Below are 27,284 nucleotides of genomic sequence, written 5' to 3'. Positions count from 1 at the left end.
CAGATTTTGTTTTTTTTTAAACTGAACCACATCAAATATTTCAATTATGGAACAGAAATCGTTTCGTAAGACCTATTTTCACAAATGTTTCTTACAATTTTATCTAGTCTTACTATTTTAGTTGTTGCTAAAGTCCATGATGTCGTATACTTTCGAGAAATCAATAAACTATGTGGATGCTCATAAAAATTATGTTTCGAGAAGCGATCAAGAATATGATCATTTCTAATCTCTCAATTATTTCTGTGTTAGTAATATTCTGCATAACTTAATATAATACAATCTTTCAATTATTTCTCTGTTAGTAATTTTCTGCATATCATGTTATAATACAAATCTTTCAATTATTTCTCTGTTAGAAATATTCTGTAAGACATTTCACAAAAAAAAAAACTACATTTAGATGAAGACTGACGGGAAAAAGAAACGTAGGAAAAATCTAAGGAAAAAGAGTCACTCTAAATCGAAATAAAACTTGTCCTCGTAAAAACCATATGGATTTAGCAATCGATTCGAGTTACTGAGTCAAAATTTAGTGCAACTAAATATTTATTTGAATTTCAAAAAATATCTTTATTTGAAATTTATTAACATAAGTTTAACAGAACGAACTTTAAAAATTGTATTTTTTTTTAATTATGCTTCTCTGAAGATGTAATCTAGTAATACCAAAATAATTAAAAGGCGCTTCATATTATATACCTCATTTTTAAATAAAAAAAAAATAAAGCACTAGTTGAAAAAGCATGCTTTGTATAAATAAGTAAAGTTTATAATGTAGCCTTGAGCTTACATTACAAACTAGTTATAAATATAGTAAAGTTATAAATATGTAAGTAAAGTTAATATATAAATATGTAATGTTTTAATAATGTTAAAGAATTTGTATTAAAGAAGCCAACATTTCCATAAGATTTATCAGTACCATTCTATAAGATTTATCAGTGGGCACCTCAAAAGCATGACCTTTGAATGCGGCCCCAAAGTCTTTCCAACGTGCACCAAGTGCCATCTGATGCCGGCCTCCCCCGATCATATCCTCGACTGCTTGGGGCTCGCTCTTGCGGACATCCGTGATAGCCCACTTCTGGTGCTTGATTTTGCTAGGGTCCACGGTCTCTTGGATTTGATCTAGCTGTCGCTAGATCCTGAAGGATTGGACACAACAACAACATTTCCATAACTCAACGAAAAAAATTTTGTTATTAACATTTAAATATCTCTATTGTAATTGAGTGACAATAGTAAATAACTAAACGTATATATAATCGGCTTATTGTGCTTAACTTCTAAGTCGACGACATATTCATTACTCAATATCAACTTTGATCACAACTGAAAGATTCTAAAGATTTGTGACATATCTGATTATTTAAAATTGAACCTGTTTTCGCAATCACTAACTTTCATGCTAAGCACACGCGTCGAAAGAGAAAAAAAAACTTACGTGGTTGCGCGATTGGAATCTCTTTAGTTGATTATTTTTGTTAACCCCCTGAATTAAAAAATCAAGTAAATAAATATTGCTGTAAGATAAGCATCTCCTTTTCGGTGTTTATGATAAAAGTGACTAGTGGGCAAAACCAGTTTTGCCTTTTAACCCTTTGACGGTCAGGGAAATGAGCAGTTTTCGTTTCATTAATTCGCGCAGTATTACGAGCAAACAGTAGTCGAAAGTGGCAGCTATTTTCCACCGCCGTTCTACCGAAAATGTCACCCTTCTCTGGCGATGCCAACGACTCCGCTTTCTGGAATTGTTATAATAAAGTGGTAGCAAATTATGTAGTAAATTTCGTTGGAAAAGGACAGTTACGCTTACTTTTTAATAGAGTAACCAGTAGACTGTTGCTTTCACGTTGCATTTTATATGATACTAATAGTTTTTGATATTTAGTGGTGAATAAATTACTTAAAAGGAAAAATACTAAACTAAAAGTAACTTGACTTTCGCTATCACTAGGAAATACTATTTTACAAAGCGGAGTAAGTTGGCTTCTCTGGTTGCGGTAGATAGCTCGCCTCACGCGTTTAAAAATTTCTTAAAGTATTCGTAGTACATAAGTAACAGTTTTTACGTACTTTTCATTTTTAACATAGTCAATGCAGAATAATTATGGCGAACGAGCTCAGCTGCTCAGCTCGTCAGCACGCATTGGGGAAAAATTTCACTACCCGAGTAGTGCTCGTTACTAACCATTACGGTCGAAATCTTGCTCCCGAGCGGAACTCGTTTGCGCGCATTATGAGGCACGATTCGATTGCGAGCTGAACTCGTTCATAACCGTCAAAGGGTTAAGTAACTGACATATTTTCAATTCTTAGACGGTAAATGCTTGATTTATATAAATTATAATTTAAATACTTCGGCGAGAAGAGGAGGCTGTTTCATTTTTTTAATTATTGTGCTTATTTCTGTGGATTTTTGAACTTTGCACCTTAACGTGAAATACAATGAATACAGGCTTCATTTTATTCACATTGAACGTACGTCACTAAACTTCGTCATGAGGCACAAGTTGCGATGGATACATTATAAGAAAAAAGTTTTTATACTTTAGTAATCAGTGAAAGTTTAATGCTTTAGAAGATGAGAGGTATTTCAGTTTTGTTTTCTAATAATACCCAACCATAATTATTATTCAGAATTTTCTTCCAATAATAATACGAGCATTGCTGCCATCGTTTGCTCTGTAGAAGGAAATGTATTCTAGTGGTCTGCCTACTTATTATCTTGCCAAATAATTATTTTCCCATGTGGCAGTAAGATGATAATTGATTTACTGCTAAATGCCAACTGCTTCACACGCGCCATGATAATTTAAAAAAAACGGTGAACATACTTAAATTTGTAACTATTTGACTAATTTTGTTTACTTTTTAATTTTGTTGTTTGCCAAATCAATTTATATTACCTTACGGTATGTAATTTAAAGATGAATGGAGGGGCCACTTCGCGTCCCAGGTGCCCAGTTTATTTAAATAAAACAAGCAAGCAAGACATCATGCTAAACCGTTTAAAAACTAGAAAAATCTGAATAATATTTACAAATTTAGCTTGTAGTTATCAACCGTGTGGCCTGACGAGAAAGCTATGTAAAATTAGCGTAGTTAAAAAGGTAATCTAATCATTTCCATAATTTAACGAAATAAATTTTTCTTCTTCTTTAGATACATTCTTATTAATTGAATGTCAATAGGAAGCGACAAAACAAACCTTATAGTGCTTCAATTTTAATCTCAACAATACATTCTTTAATCAACATTGACAAACATGTTTCGTAGGTCGCATCACAAATTCAAACGTGCCAACTTTTACGCATTTGGCGTAAAATTTTATTTTCATATTTAAAGTGGTAGTTAATATATACTATTTTTTCTTTTATAAACTTAATTTTTAAATGATTTTGATCACCACTATTCTTAAAAAAATTAAGCATGTATATTAATATGTGTCACTATTATAGTCTTCAGCTTAAGCTTTCTAAAATACCATGTATTTTATTTGATTAAAATTGAAATTTTAATTCCATTTTATTACCACTAGGAAAAACCAAAATGGAAGGGATTAAATGTTGACAGGTATGCAAATTTTATTCTTGAGTCACCCTCTTCTACAACGGAAAGATTCTGAGTATTGTAGACATATCTGATTATTTAAAATTGAGCTTGTTTCGGGAAGTCAAAAACTTAAATGCCAAACACATGAATCAAAGGAAGAAAAAGAAGGTTGCGCTGTTAAAATCTCTCTTGTTGATTATTCTCACATCTTTTTTAACCACCTAATGAATTCAAGTGTGAGATAAGCTCCTTTTTTGTGTTTTATGATAAAAGAGGCTACTGAGCGAAACCGGTTTACTTTTCAAGTAACTTGATGGGAGGTTTTCAGTTCTAGAATGTAAGTGCATGACTCATGTAAATTATAATTTAAATGCTGTTGTGAAGAAAGATGGCATATTGCTTTATTAGTTTTTTAGTTATTTTGAATTACTACTATGGATTTCTGAGATTTCCACATTAATGTGAAACATAGTATATCGTAAAAGCGTTTAAACTGCAGAACTTCGTTTAAATCGGCACGGTTGTTGGATATATCTTAATTCTGAAAAAGAAAATTCTTCACTCTTTGGTTGCAGTTACAGTGAAAAAACTTATGCTTTGTTCCCTTATGGAGGTAAGATCCATTTTAGTTTTATTTTGTAATAATATCTAAACACTGTTATTAAGGGGATTTTTTTTCAATAACAATAATAATAGCATAGCTGCTAATGTTTGCATTTATATCGAGTCATTCTGATAGTAAAACAACAGTTGCGTTGACAATTGCTATTAGGATTACGACGAGATTCGAACCTGCTGCCTCCACGCTAAAGGGCGAAACTGCTCCACCAGTGATCATTTGTTTACATCTCATTGAAAGTTGCACGTGTAACTTCATTATCAAACTTATTTTATCGAAACGGTAGCACTTTGACTGTCAGATTTGATTATAGAAATTGCAGAATATGCTTAAAATTTCATCAATTTATATATTATTGGTGTAGTTTCTGAAACATATATTGCTTCATTGACAAATTTTATTTCATAAATGGTAGCATATTGGCCATCAGATATGCTTTTAGAGTGACCATAGGATATACTTTTTTTTAATGGCAGGCACTGAACTCTCGATCTTTTGCTTCAGAAGATACCGGAAGTGTTGCTCATTTAACATTACCCGGAGGGCACCTGTGAACATTAGTCATGCAGACGAGCAACATTACCCACGCTACACTACTACAGATATTCGTTTATAGGGTGAACTACATTCACGTATCACACAGCAGAGGACAATACACAGACAGAACATCCATGCTCTGAGCGGGAATCGAACTCGCAACCATTGGCTCCGTAGTGAGGCTTGTGAATCGCTCTGCCACCTGACCGGCATATATAGGATATACTTAAAACTATATTAATTTATTTCTTGTTTATATAGTTTCCGTACTAGGTATTACTTCATTAAAAAATTCAAATCAAGTCAAAATTTCAGCCGAAATATTCAGGGTATCTTTGAAACATAAGTTATTTAGGTTTTTCGAATTTATTTTTTAGTAAATAGGATAATTTTGGAACAGTTGGAGAGTCTTTAAAATTATATGCTATATCTATATCCTTTCACGATTTTCGTTTTATATTTTTAGGAAAATTTTGAATGCGTTTGAGGACAAAATGTGTTAGCAAGTGTTCCCACGGATGTTAGAAAAATTTAATCGAGGAGTAATTTCCGTTTCGCATATTTTTCAGTTTAATTACTTACTTAATTATATTTTTGAAATATCGCTATATTTTTGAAAAACAACATATATTAAGAGCCATAAATATATTAATTGGTCTGGTTTTTCTCTCATTTTTAATATTTTATGAACTTTTTTAAAAGCGCGATCGATCTTTGGTAACTGATTAAGGTGTCATAAAAGGGTAACATGTAAATTGACTGATAGTGATCAATTTTAATGTTAGTTCCACAGGTAGGAAATTCTGATTAAAAATCCTATATTGATCAAAAATCCTAAATTTTTAATTCCATTTATTCAAATCATTACTCTCCCACAAATGTACAAACATCAATGATTTGCTTAGTAATAGTAATTAAAAAAAAGTTAAGCGTTGACTGCTGTTCTATGGCAGAGGCTTTATCTCGAATAGTCCTGCACAATTTTAGATTTGAGAATGTGTGACAACAAGTATTTTATCATCTCTTACTCACACTAACTATAGTGCTGACAAAATATATCAGTGGTAAATTAGTCAAAGGTTAAAGTTCTCATTTAATCAAGACAATCATAACACGTTTTCGTTGTTTACTGTTTTCCATTCCCATAAAATGTGAACGAGGGCTACTGTAATTCAAAAAATATTTTAGTGAAGTAAATTTGTCCCAATATTTTAGTTAATTTAGTCTGTTGTCTTCCGAGTTAGATTTAAAGATAATTTGTGAGACTAAACAGACCAAACAATAGTGCCTAAATAATATTAGGATATATATATATATATATATATAAATANTACTATATATATATATATTCGTTGGGATATACTCATTATATTAGGATAAATATATAATGAAAAAAATTGTCAAAAATTAATTTTAAAAACCTACTTGTCTGAAAAAAAAAGCTAAACAAACAATTCTAATGTATTAAAGTACTATTTTTTCTTATTTTCGATGCAAGCACAATTTTGGTAATTAAATGAGCATATTTTGCAGTTGAGTTGGTTGAAGAAAATGAAAATACATGCATTTATGTTCTGTTTTCTCATTACAAAGAAAAAGTATTTGATCATCTAAATCAGACCAAATTTTTTAGAAGAAATTACTCTATGTTCGTTAGAAAAATAGTCTTAGTTGTGAAAAGGAGAAAACACAGAATCTTTAAGAAATATTAAATCGAAAACTCTTTTCCTTTAGAAACTGAAAATTTGATACAACTTCTCCCAAATTGTGTATTCTTTCACAAAAAATATCAAACACAGTACATTATTTTATAAGATTACCCAAAAACAAAAGAGCGTTTTTTTTTTTGTGAGAGAAAAGTGCCTTACTTATATTTTAAAATACAAATTATGCCATTAATTTAACTTCAATCCAACTTCTTCACATCTAACTTCATGAAATACTTTAACTTCATAATTTCATAATACAGCCACCGTTTCCTCTCTCTGTTTTTCTTCTTTAAATTGATGGTCATGGTAGAAACAAAACGTTATTCCGACCCAATCAGACGACGTGGAAAGTAAATGAGCTAGTAATGATCTCAGAAATACGGTCGGTGAATTGAGTGTAAATAATTAAAAAATTTTAAAAGCGGAACGGAATTTTGAAAACTTCCGGTGTATTCCACCGCTTAGTTCTGTTCACGAGATGGTGTGTAAACAGGTTTGATATTCTAAGAAGTTTCATTGTTGAGATTGTATTTGACGTTTCACGTATTGACATTCATAAAACGTATCTCATAATACCTTATCTCCTAATATCATTCATAAGACGTACCTCATAATATTATTCATAAGACGTATAGATTCTAAAAAATAGTGAGCCATAAATCAATCTAAAGAAATTATCATCACGACGTAGGTAGAGTGAAAGGGTTGCCATATTTTGTGTGTTATCTTTAGTTTTTTTAATGCCCTCAGCTATAGTTAAATGAATTTACAAATTGAATGAAAATGATACAAGTCGTGTTATAGACAGTACGAAAGCAATATATTGACTGACGAAATTTTTAAACTTAGACGTAAAAATTCATAAATTAAGAAAATAAGAGTACTGCAATGAATTTTAACCGCTAGCGCCATCTAGATTTAGTTTCGTACTGTTAATCATCCACGCAGTACGTATACACATTACAAAACAGTTCATGTATGCCCTTTTTGCAAGATAGTTAAGTTGATAAGAATTTCGTTTTTAAAGACTATTTGTAACAGATATTCATATTTACTGATATCTAATATTATTTCTAGGTTATACCGACCATGAGGAAATTATTTCAAATTATTTCTCTGTTGATGATATCTGGAATTTTTGTCAGCTTGGAATGCTGGTGTATCCTTTTATCTGATGTGATATACGATGATATAGAAATTTTAAATGGAACATGCAAAGGAAAAGATTCTTGTAATATACCCAGAACAAAAGATACTCTTGAGAAATATAACTGTAACTGTGGAATTTCATGCAGTCTTCTCAATACATGCTGCGTCGACTCAAAATATCGACGCAGATATACAAAACCGATAGAAGACGTTTATTGTTCCCAATATAAAGATGAAAAGCAGAAAAACTATTTTTATCCATTGATTAGCCAATGTAATCCCGATCTGGAAAATGACAAAACCACTGAAGAACTCTGCCAAAGTTATGGCAATGACGATCCCTTTTTGTTAATACCCGTTACTGATCTCATAACAGGTATTACGTATAAGAACTACTATTGCTTTGCTTGCAACGAAAAGTATAGTCGAGAAGAGCCGGTACCATGGAATTTGGTCTTAGAAAGTGAATCTGAAAAAGTTGTTAGATCTTCATTACCGAACTTGTACTATAATAAAACTAGGTGGTCATGGTTTATGGAGGACGGGAAGGAGAACATTTCTGTTAATTTGCTCACGTCTCTGCCGGAAGAATTGAAAACAGTTGTGCCTTATTGTTTTAATTTTAGAATAATTTCAGATTGTGCGTCTGATTGGACTGATGACAATATCCGAGAGAAGTGTCTGGCTTATATGGCTCTGACCAGAATCCCCAAAAATGATGACTCCTACAACTACACGGAGTATTACCGAAATCCACATTGCGCCATTTGCAATCATCAGAATTTAGAAAACATGATGTGTGAAGGCGAAGATGAGAATTATGTTTTGTATTTTTCGAAGCGCGATGACTTCTTCGTTGGGTTGTTTTATCTTCGCAGCGAGAAATGTGAAGACAATATGGTTTACGATAATTTTGCAAAAAAGTGTAGGAAAATATACCGATTAAAAAAGAAGCGGTAATGAAGTTATAATGATGGGTGTATCTAGATCACATAACTTCATGGTGAGTTTTTTACGATATCGACCAGGAAAAAAAATTTAAATGAGAAAATGAAAGTAAATGTATTGTTTGTCTAAAGTGATAATTCCCCTTGTCATTCGTCTGGATCCGTGGCGGTGACTATGGTTACAAGGTATAATTATTTCAAGTAGGGTGTGGGGTCATTGTTTAGGAAAGGTTTTGGCCAGAGAAAGGGAATCTTTTTCTACGGTCTATTGTGTTAAAGTGAAGAGAAGTGTGCTATTCTTGTTTCCATATGAGCAGGCGGCGTCAGACTTTGTGGCAGGTGGAGTTCTTACCGTAGACAAACTGTACTTATTCTTTTCTAAGTTATGTCAGCTTGTTTTTGTTCTGATACAAATTAGTTGAAAACTTACATTAGTTGTTTGCTTGCATTTCAAATTTGAAGTAATATAAAATTATACTCTTCTTTGTAACTTTGTTTTTAGATATAATTAATATAGGAAATGAACTAGGGGTGAAAATTTTTAAAATTAACGGAATTCTCACGAAACCTTTATCAAGACTTAAGTGCATGATTAATCCATTATCTAACAATAATTATATCTGTTCAAATTAGTCATATGTAGTGGTAATCGCATAATTCTAATTTACCTTAAAATATGAATACATTACCTTATACTACCTCTAGAAAAATTATTTTCTAAAAATACCCAAATTCCGTAGTAATTCGTGGAAACGTAAAAAGTGCACAATATAGATGGTTAGCCGTGTAAAGCTAAGCTCAGTTGGTGCAAGGGGCTACTACTTCAGAATTATTTTTACGCCCAATTTAGAAGAAACGTGCCAGCCAATATTATTATAGTTGCAGTGTATACAATAAAAATATGCGTACAAAAGCATACACACACGTTACATTAATGAGCTTTATTCAATTTGTTTACAGATCCTAATCCAGAAAATATCGTTTTTATTTTTCAAATAAAATGCATTTATCAGTAAAATAATTACTATTTCAAAACTAACGTTTAATCATTTTAATTTTTTTAACGTAATAATTAGCTTGTAATACACTTCCCTAAATTAATGAAACAGACACTTTCAGTTTTTGACATTTTTCAAATTTCTTATAAGAAGAACATAAAATATTATTTTATAACTTTAGAAGGATCTAGGTCTTATAATTTCGCATGCTTATCAATGAATTGTAAAGCGCAAGCGCATTGTATTTGCATGCGCAAGAAGTTATGAATGAAAAGGTGTGTTTTTGAATGCCCTGTGCTAGAAAATCAATCAATAAGCTTGTAACTTATATCAATTACTTATATATTTATTGACTGCATAAAAATTTCGTAAAACTAGCTTAATATCTATGGAAATATAAGCATTTTTATAGAAAATAAATAAAATTTTTGCTCATGTTTCTTTACTATAATTGTAAAAATATTAGATAAAATTAAACAAAATTTTTTGAGCAATTTTTAATTAATAACGAAAATGCAATTTTAAAATTTGAAGAAAAAAAATTAAAATTGCGCAAAATCTGAGCATTTAAATTAGTCCTTTCATACTGCGCATAGGCGAAAAACATTTTAATTTCTTTCATAATTATGTTGGGAATCGTATTTGGCAACTTACAAAATGTAGAAAATTTCGTAAGTTACCAAATACGATTAATTATAATACGATAATTTAAAAATTTTAAAGCAATTTTCTATGATGTTTTCATATTTTTTTAAAAAATGTTAAAAAAAAAGTGATATCCATAAATTTCATTTTATATTATAATCAGGGTATTGTAAAACAGCAAATATAAATGTTATCTAGCATTGTAAAACAACCTCTATTAAAGCATGTTTTTATTTCGCATGTTTTACCCTTAAACCATCCCAATTTGCTGCCCGGTCATTTATTTCAGGGAAGTGTAAATTATTTTCCAATTTTGTTTAAAAAAGTACTTTTTCTTCTAAATAAATATGAAAAGCACACTTCTAGTGTAGTTCCTTGTCAATGAAACATTTGTTTACATAATCGGAAAGTGCATCAGTTTTTAAATATAAGTTAACATTTATAAACTGGAAAAGTTATAGATTGCTACAATGTTGAATATGATGATTATAATATCAATTCAAATAAGTAAAATTAGTTTAACCAGTCTTTGGGTGGTCACAACCAGCAAAAATTTAAAAAGATTGAGGAAACAAATAGAAATGGGATAGGGGAAGAGTGAAGGAACAAATATGAATAGGATAAGGAAATATTGAAGAAACAAAAATGAATTGAATATGAGAAAATTGAAACGAGTAGGATAGAAGAAGATTAAAGAAACAATAGGAATAGAATCGAAGAAGGTAGAAGGTACAAATAGGAATGGGATAGGGGAAGATTGAAAAAACAAATAGGAATAGGATAAGGAAATACTGAAGAAACAAAAATGAATTGAATAGGAGAAAATTGAAACGAGTAGGATAGAAGAAGATTAAAGAAACAATAGGAATAGAATCGAAGAAGGTAGAACATACAAATAGGAATGGGATAGGGGAAGATTGAAGAAACAAATAGGAATAGGATAAGGAAATATTGAAGAAACAAAAATGAATTGAATAGGAGAAAATTGAAACGAGTAAGATAGAGGAAGATTAAAGAAACAATAGGAATAGAATCGAAGAAGGTAGAAGATACAAATAGGAATGGGATAGGGGAAGATTGAAAAAAAAACAAATAGGAATAGGATAAGGAAATATTGAAGAAATAAAAATGAACTGGATAGGAGAAATTTGAAACGAATAGGATAGAAGAAGATCAAAGAAACAATTGGAATAGAATTGGAGAAGATAGAAGATACAAATATGAATACGATAAAGGAATATTGAGGAAACAAATGAGAATTGGATAGGGAATATTAAAGAAAGAATTGATTTTACTATTCCTACCCAACAAGATATATTTGTAAGTTAGAGAAAGTATTTCCAGATGCTAAATTTTACGAACTATAAAGTAAAATTAAAACATCTAAAAGTTTCCACTAATTTCATAAAAAATTTGTCAATATTTAAAAAAAATAGGAAAAAAAACCGGTTGTGACTTTTCTGATTCTCCACAGCACTGTTATCAGGTTTTATATGATTGTTTTAATAGTTTATAAGCCATGGTGATTAAAATCATTGTAGATCAACTTTATTGAATTAAAAAAAATATGATGAGATTTGATTGTAAAATGTTTTATACTTAAAAATGAGTTAACTCATTAAATTGGGTGAAGTTTGTATTAAGTTTTATATTAATATGTATATCTGCGTATATTCCTGTGTATATTAAACTTTATTATTTATTAAAATAAATCTGTTTATACATTTTCACATAAACACTATAATCTGTTTATACATTTTCCTAATATTTTTCAACTTAAAAAACTTCCATTTTGGATTTAATTGCTTTTATAAGTAAATTAATTAGATAATTTGTTTTATGTTTTGTCTAAATTCGTTCCGTGATTTGGGGCCAGTGTGGACAAAAAATAACTATTTTTTGAAAAAAAGATCATTAAAAAGGTATATATCCAAATTAGCTATTGTATCATTCAACGTTTAATAAAAAAAAACTACTAGATATGTTCAAAACTGTATAGTAAAAGATATTTTGGCTGATCGTATGTCCATACTAGCTCCACTTTCCTGTAATAATCAGATTTATTAAAAAAAAATTTTTTTGAAGTACTTTTTTAAAACATTTATATTCTCTATGTTTTTTTAAAACTATATTATCAAAGTCTGTATATAAACTCAGAATCCGAGGTAAATTTGAAAAAAATATTATTTATGTAAAGTGGGAACTGGCATACGGATACACTTCATCTTAAATTTTGTTCCATTTCTTGGAAGAGAAGTTCACTTCTTCCTACTTTCTTAAATTGATCTTCACGATGATAAATCCATTTTCTAACTATTCAGCGCACATAAATAATCATTCGGACACATAAAACCAATCCCTATTTATTATCATTGTTACAACAAGTTTCTTTAAATAGTGAATGTTTATTAAAAGCGACAATTAGGTATGCAACAATTCTTTTTATTTCTTCTATTTATAATTATTTATTTTTCATTTATTTCATTCATTTTCCTCTTTTCATATGATTTTTTTTGCATCTTAAATCTTTAAAAGTTTTATTTTTAAAAATTTTCTGTTTTCTTCTCTAAACTTTGTTTTTTGTGTTTTATCTTTTTCTTTGTGAATTTATTTTACGATTAATAATAATAATACTAATAATATATATACTTATATTTTATATAAAAGTATAAAATCTGTCGAGTCTCAAGTGCTCCATGTTCCCATAGTGTTTTTAGTTTAGTTGAATCTTTGTCTCAACGTACAAGTCTCAACGTACTTTGTCTCAAGAACGTATAGATTTATATAGATACATATATATATCTACCTCTTTGAAAATAACGAAGACTAAATACACATGACCTTAAACATAGCATTCCACACAGAAATGTATTATCGCCTACTTCCTACCACTCCCCACATAACAGAGAATCAGGAGACCTTTATTTGCCCGAGGGAATTGAATTTTTAAAAAAAAATCCTGGTTAGGAATGCATTTTCATAAAAACTGAAGAAAAACCGATTGCAGATTAGATTTAAAATCAGCGACGCAAAAATGTCTAAAATCTGTTCAAAGAACTCATTCAACAGAAAAAAGATAGAATTTGTTACCCGGTGTAGCCCTTGTGTCTCCCATAGAAATAAAAAATACAGATTGTTTTGTAAGAGAAAACTAAATACCAAGAAACCAACATATAGGAATTATTGTGCAAAAAAATTAGAAATATAAAATAAGAACTAAAAGTTTACTCAAGTTGACTGAAAAGGAAAAAATTACTTCATTTTTTTTTCATTTCTGATACAGAAAAATATTAAGAGCAACACTTTTGAAAGGCGTTTTTAATTTTGGTGGTTCACTGTTGGTTGTTTTTCGTGTTTTGGTGCATCTTCTTTTTTTTTTCTTTGCTTACAAAAAAAAATCCTTTTATCTTTTTAGACTACTAAAACAAAAGTTGCTAATTTCATTTTTGTTCTGTTTTATTGCATTTTCTTTTTAATGTCGTGTTTGCTACTCACGAAAATTGTAGAAATTCCAATTGACAATTAATTCAATTTGACGATGAAATGAAGTTTTAAAGTCTTCCTTTAGGTATAAAACATTAAATGATAGAAACTTGAATTGTCGGGAAGCAAAGAGCTCCAGTTCAGTTTTAAATACTCCAGCTAGTCTAAAAGTGGTCAATATCTTATGAATTTTATTTGTAACACGAAACAAAGACTGATGCTTGTATTTTATGTAGATACAGAGCTTAGGTGGAGATTTAGTTTGTCGGTGTGTCAAGTTTGATTGCAAGATAACCCCATAACCCCACCACAGACACGTATATATATATATAATAGGAGAAAATTGAAACGAGTAAGATAGAAGAAGATTAAAGAAACAATAGGAATAGAATCGAAGAAGGTAGAACATACAAATAGGAATGGGATAGGGGAAGATTGAAGAAACAAATAGGAATAGGATAAGGAAATATTGAAGAAACAAAAATGAATTGAATAGGAGAAAATTGAAACGAGTAAGATAGAAGAAGATTAAAGAAACAATAGGAATAGAATCGAAGAAGGTAGAACATACAAATAGGAATGGGATAGGGGAAGATTGAAGAAACAAATAGGAATAGGATAAGGAAATATTGAAGAAACAAAAATGAATTGAATAGGAGAAAATTGAAACGAGTAGGATAGAGGAAGATTAAAGAAACAATAGGAATAGAATCGAAGAAGGTAGAACATACAAATAGGAATGGGATAGGGGAAGATTGAAGAAACAAATAGGAATAGGATAAGGANACCAGATGAATGATTAAAAATTATCTTCATCGAAGCCGATGCTTTACATCCGGCGTTCAGTGGCAGACTACTATTTTATATTGTTTCACAACACATGGTTTTAGCCCTCTGGTGGGAAAGACTTTAAAACAAAACTTACAACAGTTACTTTTCTCAGCAACTGAAATTTAGAATTGTGTGATTAAGCAAAATATGTGAACTGTTTCGAATTTCAAATTAATATTGAAATGTACAGGTTTAGAATTTCCCACAGTGAAAAGTTTTCGGAACTCCAGTATTCAAAAAAGTATACAAAAGCTAGACGTTAAGAACGTATCCAATGAGAGAGCATTGGATTGCGAAGCAATCCGAAATGAACTGCGAAAGCAGTTCCGGGGGTTGGCGAGCACTAGCGAGCAAGGGGTGAAGCCTCCTAGTTACTGTATATTTGCTTACAAATATGTACTTAAATTTATTAATGTACTTAATCGTACATTATATGTAATAATTTATGTAATCACACATTATATGTACTTCAGTTCAATCAAAAAATTTTAATTCTAACGAAATTACTTTCTTAATGTAGTTATAATCTATTATGCAACAGTAATGAAAGTGCTTAATTAAATGTGTCACTACAGTTTTAGAAAAATAAACACGAGTCGTCATTAACAAGGTAAAAAAAGAGCATTGATTTTAATAATACGTATTTTATTAAATGGATATAAATATAGCTATTATTCAATTCACGTCTCACTTGTAGCCTTGAAGGATGCAAATTATCAACTTATTTGACCAAAGAGAAATCTTACCCGATCAGGTTTTGATCTTTTATTTAGCTTGGAATTACCCCAGAACGTGAATTAATTTCTTCTCTGAAGTAAGTTGTTTATTGAACGATCTCGTTCGTAAATTAGAATCGGATACGCTTTCATCACTGCACAACTTTCACTTTAGTTTGAATCTAATTAAAGGTATGTTTAAAGCTCATTATTTTTATAGTGAAACAATTTATGTCAAATTAAAAATCAGGAATCTCATGTACCTCAGAAAAATTATATATTGTTAACAAAAAGTAGGCAATACTGGATCATTTATTATCTTTTGATCAACACGATATGTCTTTCTGTAAAGCAAATATATCTTTCAAAAAACTTGGCCAAATCAGACCTCTAAATTTTGTGGCAATATCTTAATCCTTTTTCGCCGACTGTCACAAACACGTGCCAGCACAAGACCGTATCAATCAGGGTAAAAAGATAAAACTGGTAATCAAAGTAATTCTTTAGCAGTTTATTTGTGGGCGGAGGTATAATTGTTTGATTTNTTTGTTCAAAATAAGACTATTTAGTTATACTTTGAATTAGCATTTATTATCTATATGATTAAACTAACAATAATTAAAGTAAAAGCAAATTAAGTTTATAAAATTAGCAACTACTACATTTAAGTTACCGTTTTTTATTTAATTACATCCTGATTCTGATTTTGTACGAATACTTTTCTGAATCACCCGTCCCCAAGGGGTTAAAGAACAAATTGTGACTAGTGTTTATGTTTTACTTCTGTTAAATAGTTCCATTAAAAGCTCTAGTTCTAATGTTTATGTTTTACTACTATTAAATTTGCCCCAAAACTGTGGGGAGGTTAAAATTCAACTGTGCAGTAGTGGCTCTGGAAGATTAATAAATAAAATTGCAAGGGTAGTAAATTAGTATACTATTGGTTCGTTCGGAAAGTTATTGCGTTTTTTTCCCAACGGAGGACATCATTGTATTTCTTCACAACCAACTTCACACTTAAGTAATAAAATCAATAAAAAAAATTTTAAGCTGATGTAGGAAGGGTTTCGGCATATTTTATATATTTCACGATCGAAAAGTTAAAAATATTGTTCAATCAAGAAAAACATTATCCGATCTGTATGGAGAGGATGCATTGATACCATATATGGCAACGTTACTTTTAAAAAGTAACGAGTAAAAGTACAAGGATTTTTAAAAAAAGTAACGAGTAAAAAGTAAAAAGTTCTTATTTTAAAAAGTAACGAGTAAAAAGTACAAGTAAAAGTACAAGTACTAAACAAAAAAAGTAACGATTTAAAAGTACATTTCTAGGAAATCGAAAATTCAAAGTAACCTAAAATTTTATTGAATAATATTCTTATGTTCTTTAATGTTTTTGCAAAATTGTTGTTATTTATTTAATTATTTTTAATTTTGAAAGTTATGGATATTAATTTATTTTTAAATTCGGAAGAATATTATAATATAATTTTATAATATAATCGTATAATATAATTTTAAAATCAAATATAATTTTAATATCAAACTTTTTATGGATTTGCACGAAAAAGAAATTTTATCTATTGATTTTAATTTTTAGTTTATTATTTTTATTTATTTAAATTACCATTGATTTAAAATTGTTTTACTCTTTAGAAACGCGTTTTAAAAGCACAAACATAAACAAAGCAAACACGGAGTTTCAGATAGCTTTGTGATTTTTGAGCTAGTAAAAAATAATTGAATTAACAGTATAAGTTGAAACAGAAGGTATTTAAACACGAAGTTAGCTGTGAATGCATATATATTGCACATTAATCTTATAAATTAAAAAAACATATGCATTTTTTTTAATTAATTTTTTTTTTCGAAAGCTTACCGAGCTTTAGAAAAACGTAACGATTTCATTCGACATTTCCGTTACAAATACTTGTACTTTTTCCCTAAAAAAGTAACGAAAGTACAAGTAAAAGTACTAAATTTAAAAAGTAACGAAGTACAAGTAAAAGTACGTACTTTTTACTTGTACTGGCGGTACAAGTAAATTGTATTGGGTTCAACGAAGGTTATAAGAAATGAGGTCAAAAATCAAACTCGATTAGTTTTTTGCCAGTAAAGAACACAAATGTTTTAACCTAGAGAATACTGCCAGAAGGTTGGGAAAAGATATTGAACCAGAATGGATAATTTAAAATTCAATAAAATAATCATTCACCAAAAGAAAATCGCATTTAATTTTCATAAAAAAAGAAAAAATTTCCGAAAAACCCAAAATCCCATATTACAGCCGTACCCAGGATTAGTAAGCTTTGTTGACGACAAAAGAAATTAAAATGCAACAAAACTAATTAAAACTTGTTAAAGATATTATTAAATTATTTGTTAAAATTATTGTTGAAGTGTTATTAATATAATTAAAAATATTATTAAATAACTTGTTAAAATTATTGTTGAAATGTTATTAATATAATTAAAAATATTATTAAATAACTTGTTGAAATTATTGTTAAAATATTATAATTATAATTAAACACATTATTAAAACTTGTTTTTAATATTATTTTTACACTAAACCGCCAGAATAATATGATGGTGACCAACACAAATACCATTTCAACACTCAAAAAAATTCAAAAAATTCAAAATTTTTTTATTTTTCATTAAAATAACCAGAATTTAAGATAATTTTCTTTTTACATTAATTAAATTATATTTTTCTAATCACAATTTTGTGAAATGAGTTTTTAATTTTATAACTGGAATATTTTTTTAAGAGAAACTTTCCAGTTTAAATCTTCATATGCTTTTACAATTTCAAAATTTCCTGATTTTCAAAAAACAATTTTACTAGTTGTATCAAATATTTTTAAAATTAGATTTAAAAGAATTTTCTCCACCATAACATATAAGTTTTAATATATATATGAAAAGCCACATAGATAAATATCTTTGTTCATTAAATATGGCTTAATATATGTGCTTAATTAGAAAATTTCTACTTTTATTCTTTACCATTGGTAACCTCAGTTTAGTTCTCTAAAATTATTTCACAAAAAACTTAAAGTTGAAAGAAATGAAATTTTAGAAAATAATCTTACATCAAATATGTGACGTTTCCTCATCAGCGATATGACGCTTCTTAAATTTTCCCCTTTTTGCGTTATAAGAAAGAAGAATACTTTTAACATGCGAAAATATATACTTAATTAATAAAATATTCTTAATTTGCAAAGAAATTCAAAACTATCAAGAATAATTTACACGATTATTCTCAATTTATAAAGCTGTACTTAATTTTCAAGAATAATTTTATTCTTCACGTACTCTGAATTTACGAGCATACAAAATAATCTTACTTTAAAAGAACTTTTAACTTTCAAGAATATTTTGATTTTTCAAATATTTTTTTATTGTACAAGGATTATACTAAAATTTTAATTGATGAGGAAACTCTTACATTTCAAGAATAATTTTAATTTTCAAAAATTTTCTTAATTTGCAAGAATATTTATTTTCAACTCCCAAGTATATTTTTTAATTTACATAATTGTTTTTAATTTGCAAGATTCTTTTNACGAAACGAAAGCGAGTTAATGAAAACAAAGTATCAGTTTTCCGCCCTCATAAACACGAAAGAGAGTTAATAAAATAGCAGTAACACGATTTCCTTTTTACATAAACAAAAAAGAATCAATGAAAACAAAGCATCAAGATCTCGTCCTCATAAACATGAAAGTGAAAAGTTGAAACTTAATTACAGTATTTCTACTTCCCTGGCACGAAACGAAAGCGAGTTAATGAAAACAAAGTATCAATTTTCCGCCCTTATAAACACGAAAGTGAGTTAATAAAAACGTAGTAACACGATCTCCCTTTCACATTAACAAAAAAGAGACAATGAAAACAAAGCATCAAGATCCTGCCTTCATAGAAACGAAAGTGAGTTAACGGAGACACGGTTACAATTGACACGATTTCACTCTCGCAAAAGCAAAAGGGAGTTAATGAAAGCATAGTATCTAGATTCCACTTTCATAAAAAACGAAAGCAAAAATTAAAAATGTTACACGATTCCACACTCCCCGTCACGAAAATCCAGTTAATGAAAACATAGTTACAAAATTCCACTCTCACAGTCACAAAAACAAGTTAATAAAATCATGGTAAAGCGATTCCAAGCTCAGGAGCTAAAGTGAGTTAATAAAAACGTAAAATAAATAAATAAATAAATTTCTGTTTTAACTTTTTAACAATATTTGAAATTTTCATGTTTATAATAAAAATCTAATAAAAATTTCAACTGACTTGTTGCATATTGCAAATGAATATAGAAATCTGTTAAAGTTTAACTCTTTCAAACAACTGGTATGTTTTTAAATCAAGCGTTTAATTTTGTTTAGAAACAGTGAAAAATAATATTTATTGTCACTTTTTCTTAAAAAAGCAAATTTGACAAAGTTAATGTTCCGGAAGTAAAAACCCTTTAAGGCAGCACAACAGGTGCTGCAAATTATTTCGTTATCTCTGCAAATAATCTAAGTTTTCTAATCTAAGATAATCTAAATTAAGATCCAAGTTTTCTTTTTTTTTTTAAAAAAAGCAAACAGCCAAAAAAGGGGGATTATTAAGATTCCTTTTATTTCAAATTATCCCTAAAAATTTTTCGAATAAAAATGAAAAAAAAAAAAAGCTTAATTGGACAATATCGCAAAGAATGAAAAGTAAAGTTTTTTTTTGTTACTTGATTACATTCTTAACTACATGAGGATTTATTCCATTTTTTTTACTGTCATTGTATAAAATTCAGCATAAATTTAAATAACATATAGTTTTTATGTATAATTTTAAGGACCTTATGCTTTCAAATTTTGCTACAGGTATGTTAGATTAAGCTAAATTTTTATAAGAGTAATCTACTATTTGACTGCGTTAAGGTCACAGATAAATTTGGATCTATTATGATAGTGATCCGGATTCACTCCTTAAATTCTGCTAAATGGGGGCAATGTATTGTTTATAAATATAGAGTGATGCAAATCCTACGCAATTTGTAATTATGTTCATTTTTAGTTAGATATCTGGAAAGCATATGCCTGCGATTTATTCTAAACCAACTGATTGTGATGTATCTATACGAAAATCTATGAGTGTGATCTATTTTGAAAATACCCGATTGCGTTATATACATTCGAAAACACATTATTGTGATATAAACATTCGAAAACACATGTTTATATTCTGTTCGAAGCCACTTGATTGTGATGTATCTATTGGAAAACCCATGATTGTATTCTGTTCGAAACTACCTGATTGCAATGTATCTATTGGAAAACACGTGATTGTAATCTGTTCGAAACCACCTGATTGTGATGTATACATTGGAAAACCCATGATTGTGGTATGTTTGAAACCACCTGATTATGAAGTATCTATAAAAAAACATATGATCTTTTTATATCGATTTAAAATAACCTATATTTTATTGTATTTCTTTGAAAACTCTTGATTTTTGTGCTGAATCTATTTAAAACATTTTATTTAAAAATATTGATTGCACTGTATCTGTTTGAAAAACCATAATTGCTCTGCATTTGTTTAAAAATACTTGAACGTGTTACATTAGATGTATTTAAGTTCAATCACAAATTACTCCTTCTAACAGAATTACTTTCTTTTATTGTAGTTATCATCAATTATGTAACAGTAATGAAACCGCACCTTTAAATATGCAACAACAGTTTATAATAATATACGCGAATCGACATGAACAAAACATATCTGTTAACTCTTCCGGATTTTGCCGAAGATTTTATTTTCATATTTAAAGTGGTAGCAATACTCAGGTTATTCCAATTAACTTTTTGAATTATAATGATAATTGTAAATGAGTTTGACCACCACTACAGAGATGCCAACTGCTCCGGACACGCCTAACTAATTTAAAAAACGGTAAATAACTTCATAGTAAATTTTGCAAATATTTGACTATTTTTGCTTACTTTTTAAAAGGTATAGCAAGTCATAAAAACTTTATATAAGTCATATATAAGTCAACGAATTATTTAGAAATAGTGGTGGATAAAAATCTACTAAATTGAATTTATTAAACGAAAAATCACAATTGATAAACTACCACTTTGAAATATTTATTTTCTGTCCGGAGCAAGTTGGCATCTCTGCCACTACATATAAATAATTACAATAAATATACGAAAGCATAATAATCATTGCGCAAGCGAATTTCAACGGGATCAAAATATATAAATGGCAGGTATGACAAGGTCAAAAAGTGCATTCATTTTAAATACGTATTTTGTTAAACGGATATAAATACAGCTATTACTTAATTCACGTCTCACTTGTAGCCTTGAAGAAGACAAATTATCAACTTATTTGACTAAAGAGAAATCTTACCCGATCTGGTTTTGATCTCTTATTTAGCCTGCTACTTGATATTTACCATAGGACGCGAATTACTTTCTTCTCTGAAGCATGTTCTTTATTAAACGATCTCGTTCGTAAAGTGGAATTGGATTTGCTTTAATCACTAAACTACGCTCTTCTACTTTGAACCTAATTAAAGGTATGTTTAAAATCCTTATTTTTATAGTGAAACAATTCACGTCAAAATAAAATCAGGAATCTCATGTGTCTTTGAAAAATTATATAATGTTGACAAAAAGTAGGCAATACTCGATCAATTATTATGTTTTTGATCGACACGAAATGCTTTTTTTACATAAAGTTTTACTACTATTTGAATCTATCAAAAATCCGTGAGAACGTTAAAGTTCATCTGCGCAGTAGTGGCTCTAGAAAATAAATAAAGTTTCAAGGGTAGCAAATTAGAATACTATTGGTTCGTTCGGAAAGTTATTGTATTTCTTCACAACCAACTTCACACTTAAGTCATATAATCCATACTTGCCAACATTCACTCTTTTCGAGAATGGATTTTCCAAGTGGTAGTAAAAGAATTACCGAAAAACTACCTTCCTCAAAGATATATTTATATTTTAATCTGGTTGAAATTCGCTATCGTAAGGAATAATATGCTTTTATATATTTGTTGCAATTATTTATATGTGGTGGTGGTCAAACTGATTTAAAACTATTATTATAATTCAAAAATTTTAGTGAAATAACATGAATTTCGCTAGCACTTCAAATATGAAAATAAAATCTTCCGGGAAAACCGGAAGAGTTGGCATCTATGTATAATCAATAGAAATTTTGAAAGCTGATAGAGGCATATTTTATATATTTCACGATCGAAAAGTTAAAAATACTGTTCAATCAAGAAAAATATTATCCGATCTGTATGGAGAGGATGCATTGATACTAAGTAAGTGCCAACACTAGTTTACTAACAAGAACGTTCAACATTGGTAGCCGTAAACTCAAAATTGGGTTCAACGAAGGTTATAAGAAATGAGGTCAAAAGTCAACCTCAATTAGCTTTGTGCCAGTAAAGAACACAAATGTTTTAGGCTAGAGGATTCTACCAGAAGGTTGGGAAAAGATATTGGATCAGAATAGATAATATAAAATTCAATAAAATAATCATTTACTATAAGAAATAGTATTTTATTTTCACAAGGAAAAAAATATTTTCCGAGAAACCCAAAATCTAATATTACAGCCGTACACAAGATTAGTCAGTTTTGTTTACGACGAAAGAAATTAAAATGCAACAAAACAATTGTTTTTAATAATATTTTTACAGCAAACCGTCAGAAAAATAAGATAGTGACAACTGAAAGTGACCAAAACAACTACTATTTCAACACGCAAAAAATTCAAAAATTGTTTAATTTTTATTAAAACAACCTGAAATATCACTAATTAAATATCGTTTTTCGAATCACAATTTTGAGTAATGAGCGTTTAATTTCATAATTGGACTATTTTTTTAAGAATTACTTCAGAATTTCCTGATTCTTCAAAAAACAGTTTTACCAGTTGTAACAAATATTTTTAAAATTATTATTAACAAATATTTTAAGAAAATATTTATTATTAACAAATATTTAAAAAGAATTTTCTCCACCATAACATACAAGTTTCAATAGATATATGAAAAGCCGCATAGATAAATATCTTTGTTCATTAAATACGGTTTTTTAAATCTGTTATGTTAGAAAATTTCTGCTTTTATTCTTTACCATGGGTAACTTCAGTTTAGTTCTCTAAATTGTTTTCACATAAAACTTAGAGTTGAAAGATGTGGAATTTTAGAAAAAAATCCTTTATCAAATATGTGACGTTTCTTTATCAGCGATATGATAGTTTTTAAATTTTCCCCTTTTTATGTAACAAAATAATAGAATATTTTTAACACGCGAAAATATATACTTAATTAATAAAATATTCTTAATTTGAAAAAAAAATTCAAAACTATCAAGAATAATTTACACGATTATTCTCAATTTATAAAGCTGTACTTAATTTTCAAGAATAATTTTATTCTTCACGTACTCTGAATTTACGAGCATACAAAATAATCTTACTTTAAAAGAACTTTTAACTTTCAAGAATATTTTGATTTTTCAAATATTTTTTTATTGTACAAGGATTATACTAAAATTTTAATTGATGAGGAAACTCTTACATTTCAAGAATAATTTTAATTTTCAAAAATTTTCTTAATTTGCAAGAATATTTATTTTCAACTCCCAAGTATATTTTTTAATTTACATAATTGTTTTTAATTTGCAAGATTCTTTTGTCTTTCAAGAATAACTTTTATTTTTAATAATATTCTTAATTTACAACGGAATTCTCAATTTTCACGATTTTTTTTAATTTACAAGAATATTTTTAGCTGTATGTTTCCCACTTATGAAAATATTATTAGCTTTTGCTGCTAATCTTATACTAATTGAGGAAGATTCATTATAAAATAAGGCTTTTACTATAACAATGTCTTATTACCTATTACTTTAATATTTAAAAATAAGTATCATTTAAAAATAACAGAGAGTATAAATTTACTTGAAAATGAATTAACAAAGATTTGTAATAGATATTGTACAGTTTCCAAAGAAAGAAAATCTATAAACAATAAGGAAAAAGGCAAAAAACTTTTTAAAAATATGTGGTAGCACAGAGAGGTTAATCGGGTCAAGCTGCATACCCAAGGGCTATGTAGAGTTGAAGAACCCATGCCGTTACCTTGGGATTCAACATTTATGTGCTTAAAACAAGATACCAGAGCATCTTGATTAACATCTTTTCAGCTTATGCTCTGGATTCTGTTTGATTTGCCTCTCTCGATTACAGAAGTTTTTCTTTGTTTGCTTTTCATATTTATTTATTTTCCTTTTCAAGTGTAAACAGAGAGAAGTAGAACGGCCATTAATATAAGCGCATCCAAGTTTTATCAATCAATGAAACTAATTTTATTTCACCTTTTTATCTAGTGTTTCGGCAAATTTCGAGAGCATATTTGCTTTTTATGGTTTCGTTGGCAACTCTTTCGCCTATAAAATTCTCTGAGTAGTGAATAAGTTAAACTATCCTTATTTTTTAAAAATAAACATCCGTACTTAAATATGCATCCTTAATAAACTCAGTTAAATTAACTCTCAAGCTAAAATATCTAAAAGAACTTAAATTCGTTTTTAAAGATTTTACCCAATTTTTTGAACTTAAATTATTAATGAAAAGTTATGATTCATTATTTGATTTAAGAAAAGAAACATTTTATTTTAAAATTAAGATTTTAAACAATTTATAATTTGACAGATATTATAATTTCTGTAGATATTATAATTTGACAGTTATTATAATTTGAGAAATAATAATTTATCTGGCTTAAAAATGAAATCTATTAGTATTGAAATTGCTTGCAAGATGAGTAGAAATAATTATTGTACGAATTTGAATAATCCAGCATTGACAAAGCTTACAATCATCATATAATCAATTATTGCATGACAACAAAAAAAAGTTCTATTTTTTAATTATATCAGTAATGTTAAAAACGTGAAAGCGGTGATTAGCAGAAAGTAAAATTATTTAAAAGATTTAGTACCTTATTCTTTATAATATTTTTTTTTCTTTCAGTTTATTATTAAAAACGAATGAAAGGGAGAATTTTTGTTTTAACTGTACATCATTGATTATGCAATACTTGCTGGTAGTTACAAATGAATGGTTAAATAAAAGAATGATAGTCTAGATTAGGCTTCTACAATGATTTTTTTCTTGTGCAATGAGCAAAATTAAAAAAAATATATGCTGGATAACTTTTGATTTAATGGTCGGATGTTGACGTTCTAGGGCTTAATTTTAATGATTCGAGGGTATGACCTCATATATGCTAATTAATTAGTGCAGACCATACTTAAGTTGCGAAATAAGACACAAAAACGTACTTTCTCTGAATAAACATGCCTTTTTTTAGACGAATTAGGATTTCGGACCCCCAAAATAATGGGGTATTCGCAATCTGAAAAATATGATTCAAAAAGTTTGTTCAGGAGAGCAATCCAAAGTTAGAAATACAATAAGGGGTATTGTTAATTTTACTTTTTGCGAATTTCGTCATATCTCAAATTTTTTTTAGAAGAATTGGAAACATTTTACGCACCATTATAAAATACGTTTATATAANTATTTCTACCTCCCTGGCACGAAACGAAAGCGAGTTAAAGAAAACAAAGTATCAATTTTCCGCCCTCATAAACTCGAAAGTGAGTCAATAAAAACGCAGTAACACGATCTCCCTTTCACATTAACAAAAAAGAGTCAATGAAAACAAAGCATCAAGATCTCGCCCTCTTAAACATGAAAGTGAAAATTTGAAACTTAATTACAGTATTTGTACCTCCCTGGCACGAAACGAAAGCGAGTTAATGAAAGCAAAGTATACATTTTCTAATCTCATAAACACGAAAGTGAGTTAATAAAAGTGCAGCAACACGATTTCCCTTTCACATAAACAAAAGAGAGTCAATGAAAGCAAAGCATCAAGATCTCGCCCTCGTAAACATAAAAGTGAAAATTTGAAACTTAATTACAGTATTTCTACCTCCCTGGCACGAAACGAAAGCGAGTTAAAGAAAACAAAGTATCAATTTTCCGCCCTCATAAACACGAAATTAAGTTAATAAAAACGCAGTAACACGATCTCCCTTTCACATAAACAAAAATGAGTCAATGAAAACAAAGCATCAAGATCTCGCCCTCATAAACATGAAAGCGAAAATTTGAAACTTAATTACAGTATTCCTACCTCCCTGGTACGAAATGAAAGCGAGTTAATGAAAACAAAGTATCAGTTTTCCGCCGTCATAAACACGAAAGTGAAAAACGCAGTAACACGATCTCCCTTTCACATTAACAAAAAAGAGTCAATGAAAACAAAGCATCAAGATCCTGCCTTCATAAAAACGAAAGTGAGTTAACGGAGACACTGTTTCCATTGACACGATTTCACTTTCGCAAAAGCAAAAGGGTGTTAATGAAAGCATAGTATCTAGATTTCACTTTCATAAAAAACGAAAGCAAAAATTAAAAATGTTACACGATTCCATACTCCCAGTCACGAAAATCCAGTTAATGAAAACATAGTGACAAAATTCCACTCTCACAGTCACAAAAACAAGTTAATACAATCATTGTAAAGCGATTCCAGGCTCAGGAGCTAAAGTGAGTTAATAAAAACGTGAAATAAATAAATAAATAAATTTCTATTTTAACAATTGTTGAAATTTTCATGTTTATAATAAAAATCTAATAAAAATTGTTGCATATTGCAAATGAATATAGAAGTCTTTTAAAGTTTAACTCTTTTAAACAACTAGTATGTTTTTAAGTCAAGCGTTTAATTTTGTTTAGAAACAGTGAAAAATAATATTTATTGTCACTTTTTCTTAAAAAAGCGAATTTGACAAAGCTAATGTTCCGGAAGTAAAAACTCTTTAAAGCAGCGCAACAGGTGCTGCAAATTATTACATTATCTCTGTAGATAATCTATGTTTTCTAATCTAAGTCAATCTAAGATAATTTAAGTTAAGATCTAAGTTTTCTTTTTCCTTTTAAAATGCAAACAGCCAAAAAGATCACTAAGACTCTTTTTTATT

The 27,284-nt window shown here is 28.8% G+C and overlaps 2 protein-coding genes across 3 annotated transcripts in view; both read left to right on the top strand.

Moving 5' to 3' along the window:
• The first annotated feature begins 3,736 nt into the window (after nucleotides 1-3,736).
• Nucleotides 3,737-11,738, top strand: LOC107438328 (uncharacterized). The gene is made up of 2 exons (XM_016050594.3): nucleotides 3,737-4,171; nucleotides 7,501-11,738. Exons 1-2 carry the CDS (start codon nucleotides 4,151-4,153, stop codon nucleotides 8,530-8,532), a joined length of 1,053 nt encoding a protein of 350 aa, XP_015906080.1. The 5' UTR covers nucleotides 3,737-4,150; the 3' UTR covers nucleotides 8,533-11,738.
• Nucleotides 11,739-15,183: 3,445 nt separating this feature from the next.
• LOC122272811 (uncharacterized) overlaps nucleotides 15,184-27,284 on the top strand; it is a 72,212-nt gene continuing 60,111 nt past the window's right edge. The window contains exon 1 of one of the 2 annotated variants that reach the window (XM_043044195.2): nucleotides 15,184-15,384. The gene's annotated coding sequence lies outside the window, so the exon portion shown is untranslated. Of the gene's footprint in view, nucleotides 15,385-21,567; nucleotides 21,779-27,284 lie in introns of those variants that run through there. The other variant, XM_071186005.1, reaches the window with a different exon arrangement.

Source organism: Parasteatoda tepidariorum, chromosome 9 (assembly GCF_043381705.1).
Source record: "Parasteatoda tepidariorum isolate YZ-2023 chromosome 9, CAS_Ptep_4.0, whole genome shotgun sequence".
NCBI classification, from domain to species: domain Eukaryota; kingdom Metazoa; phylum Arthropoda; class Arachnida; order Araneae; family Theridiidae; genus Parasteatoda; species Parasteatoda tepidariorum.
The sequence above is the reverse complement of the archived record's forward strand: the minus strand, read 5'-3'. Positions and strand labels throughout refer to the sequence as shown.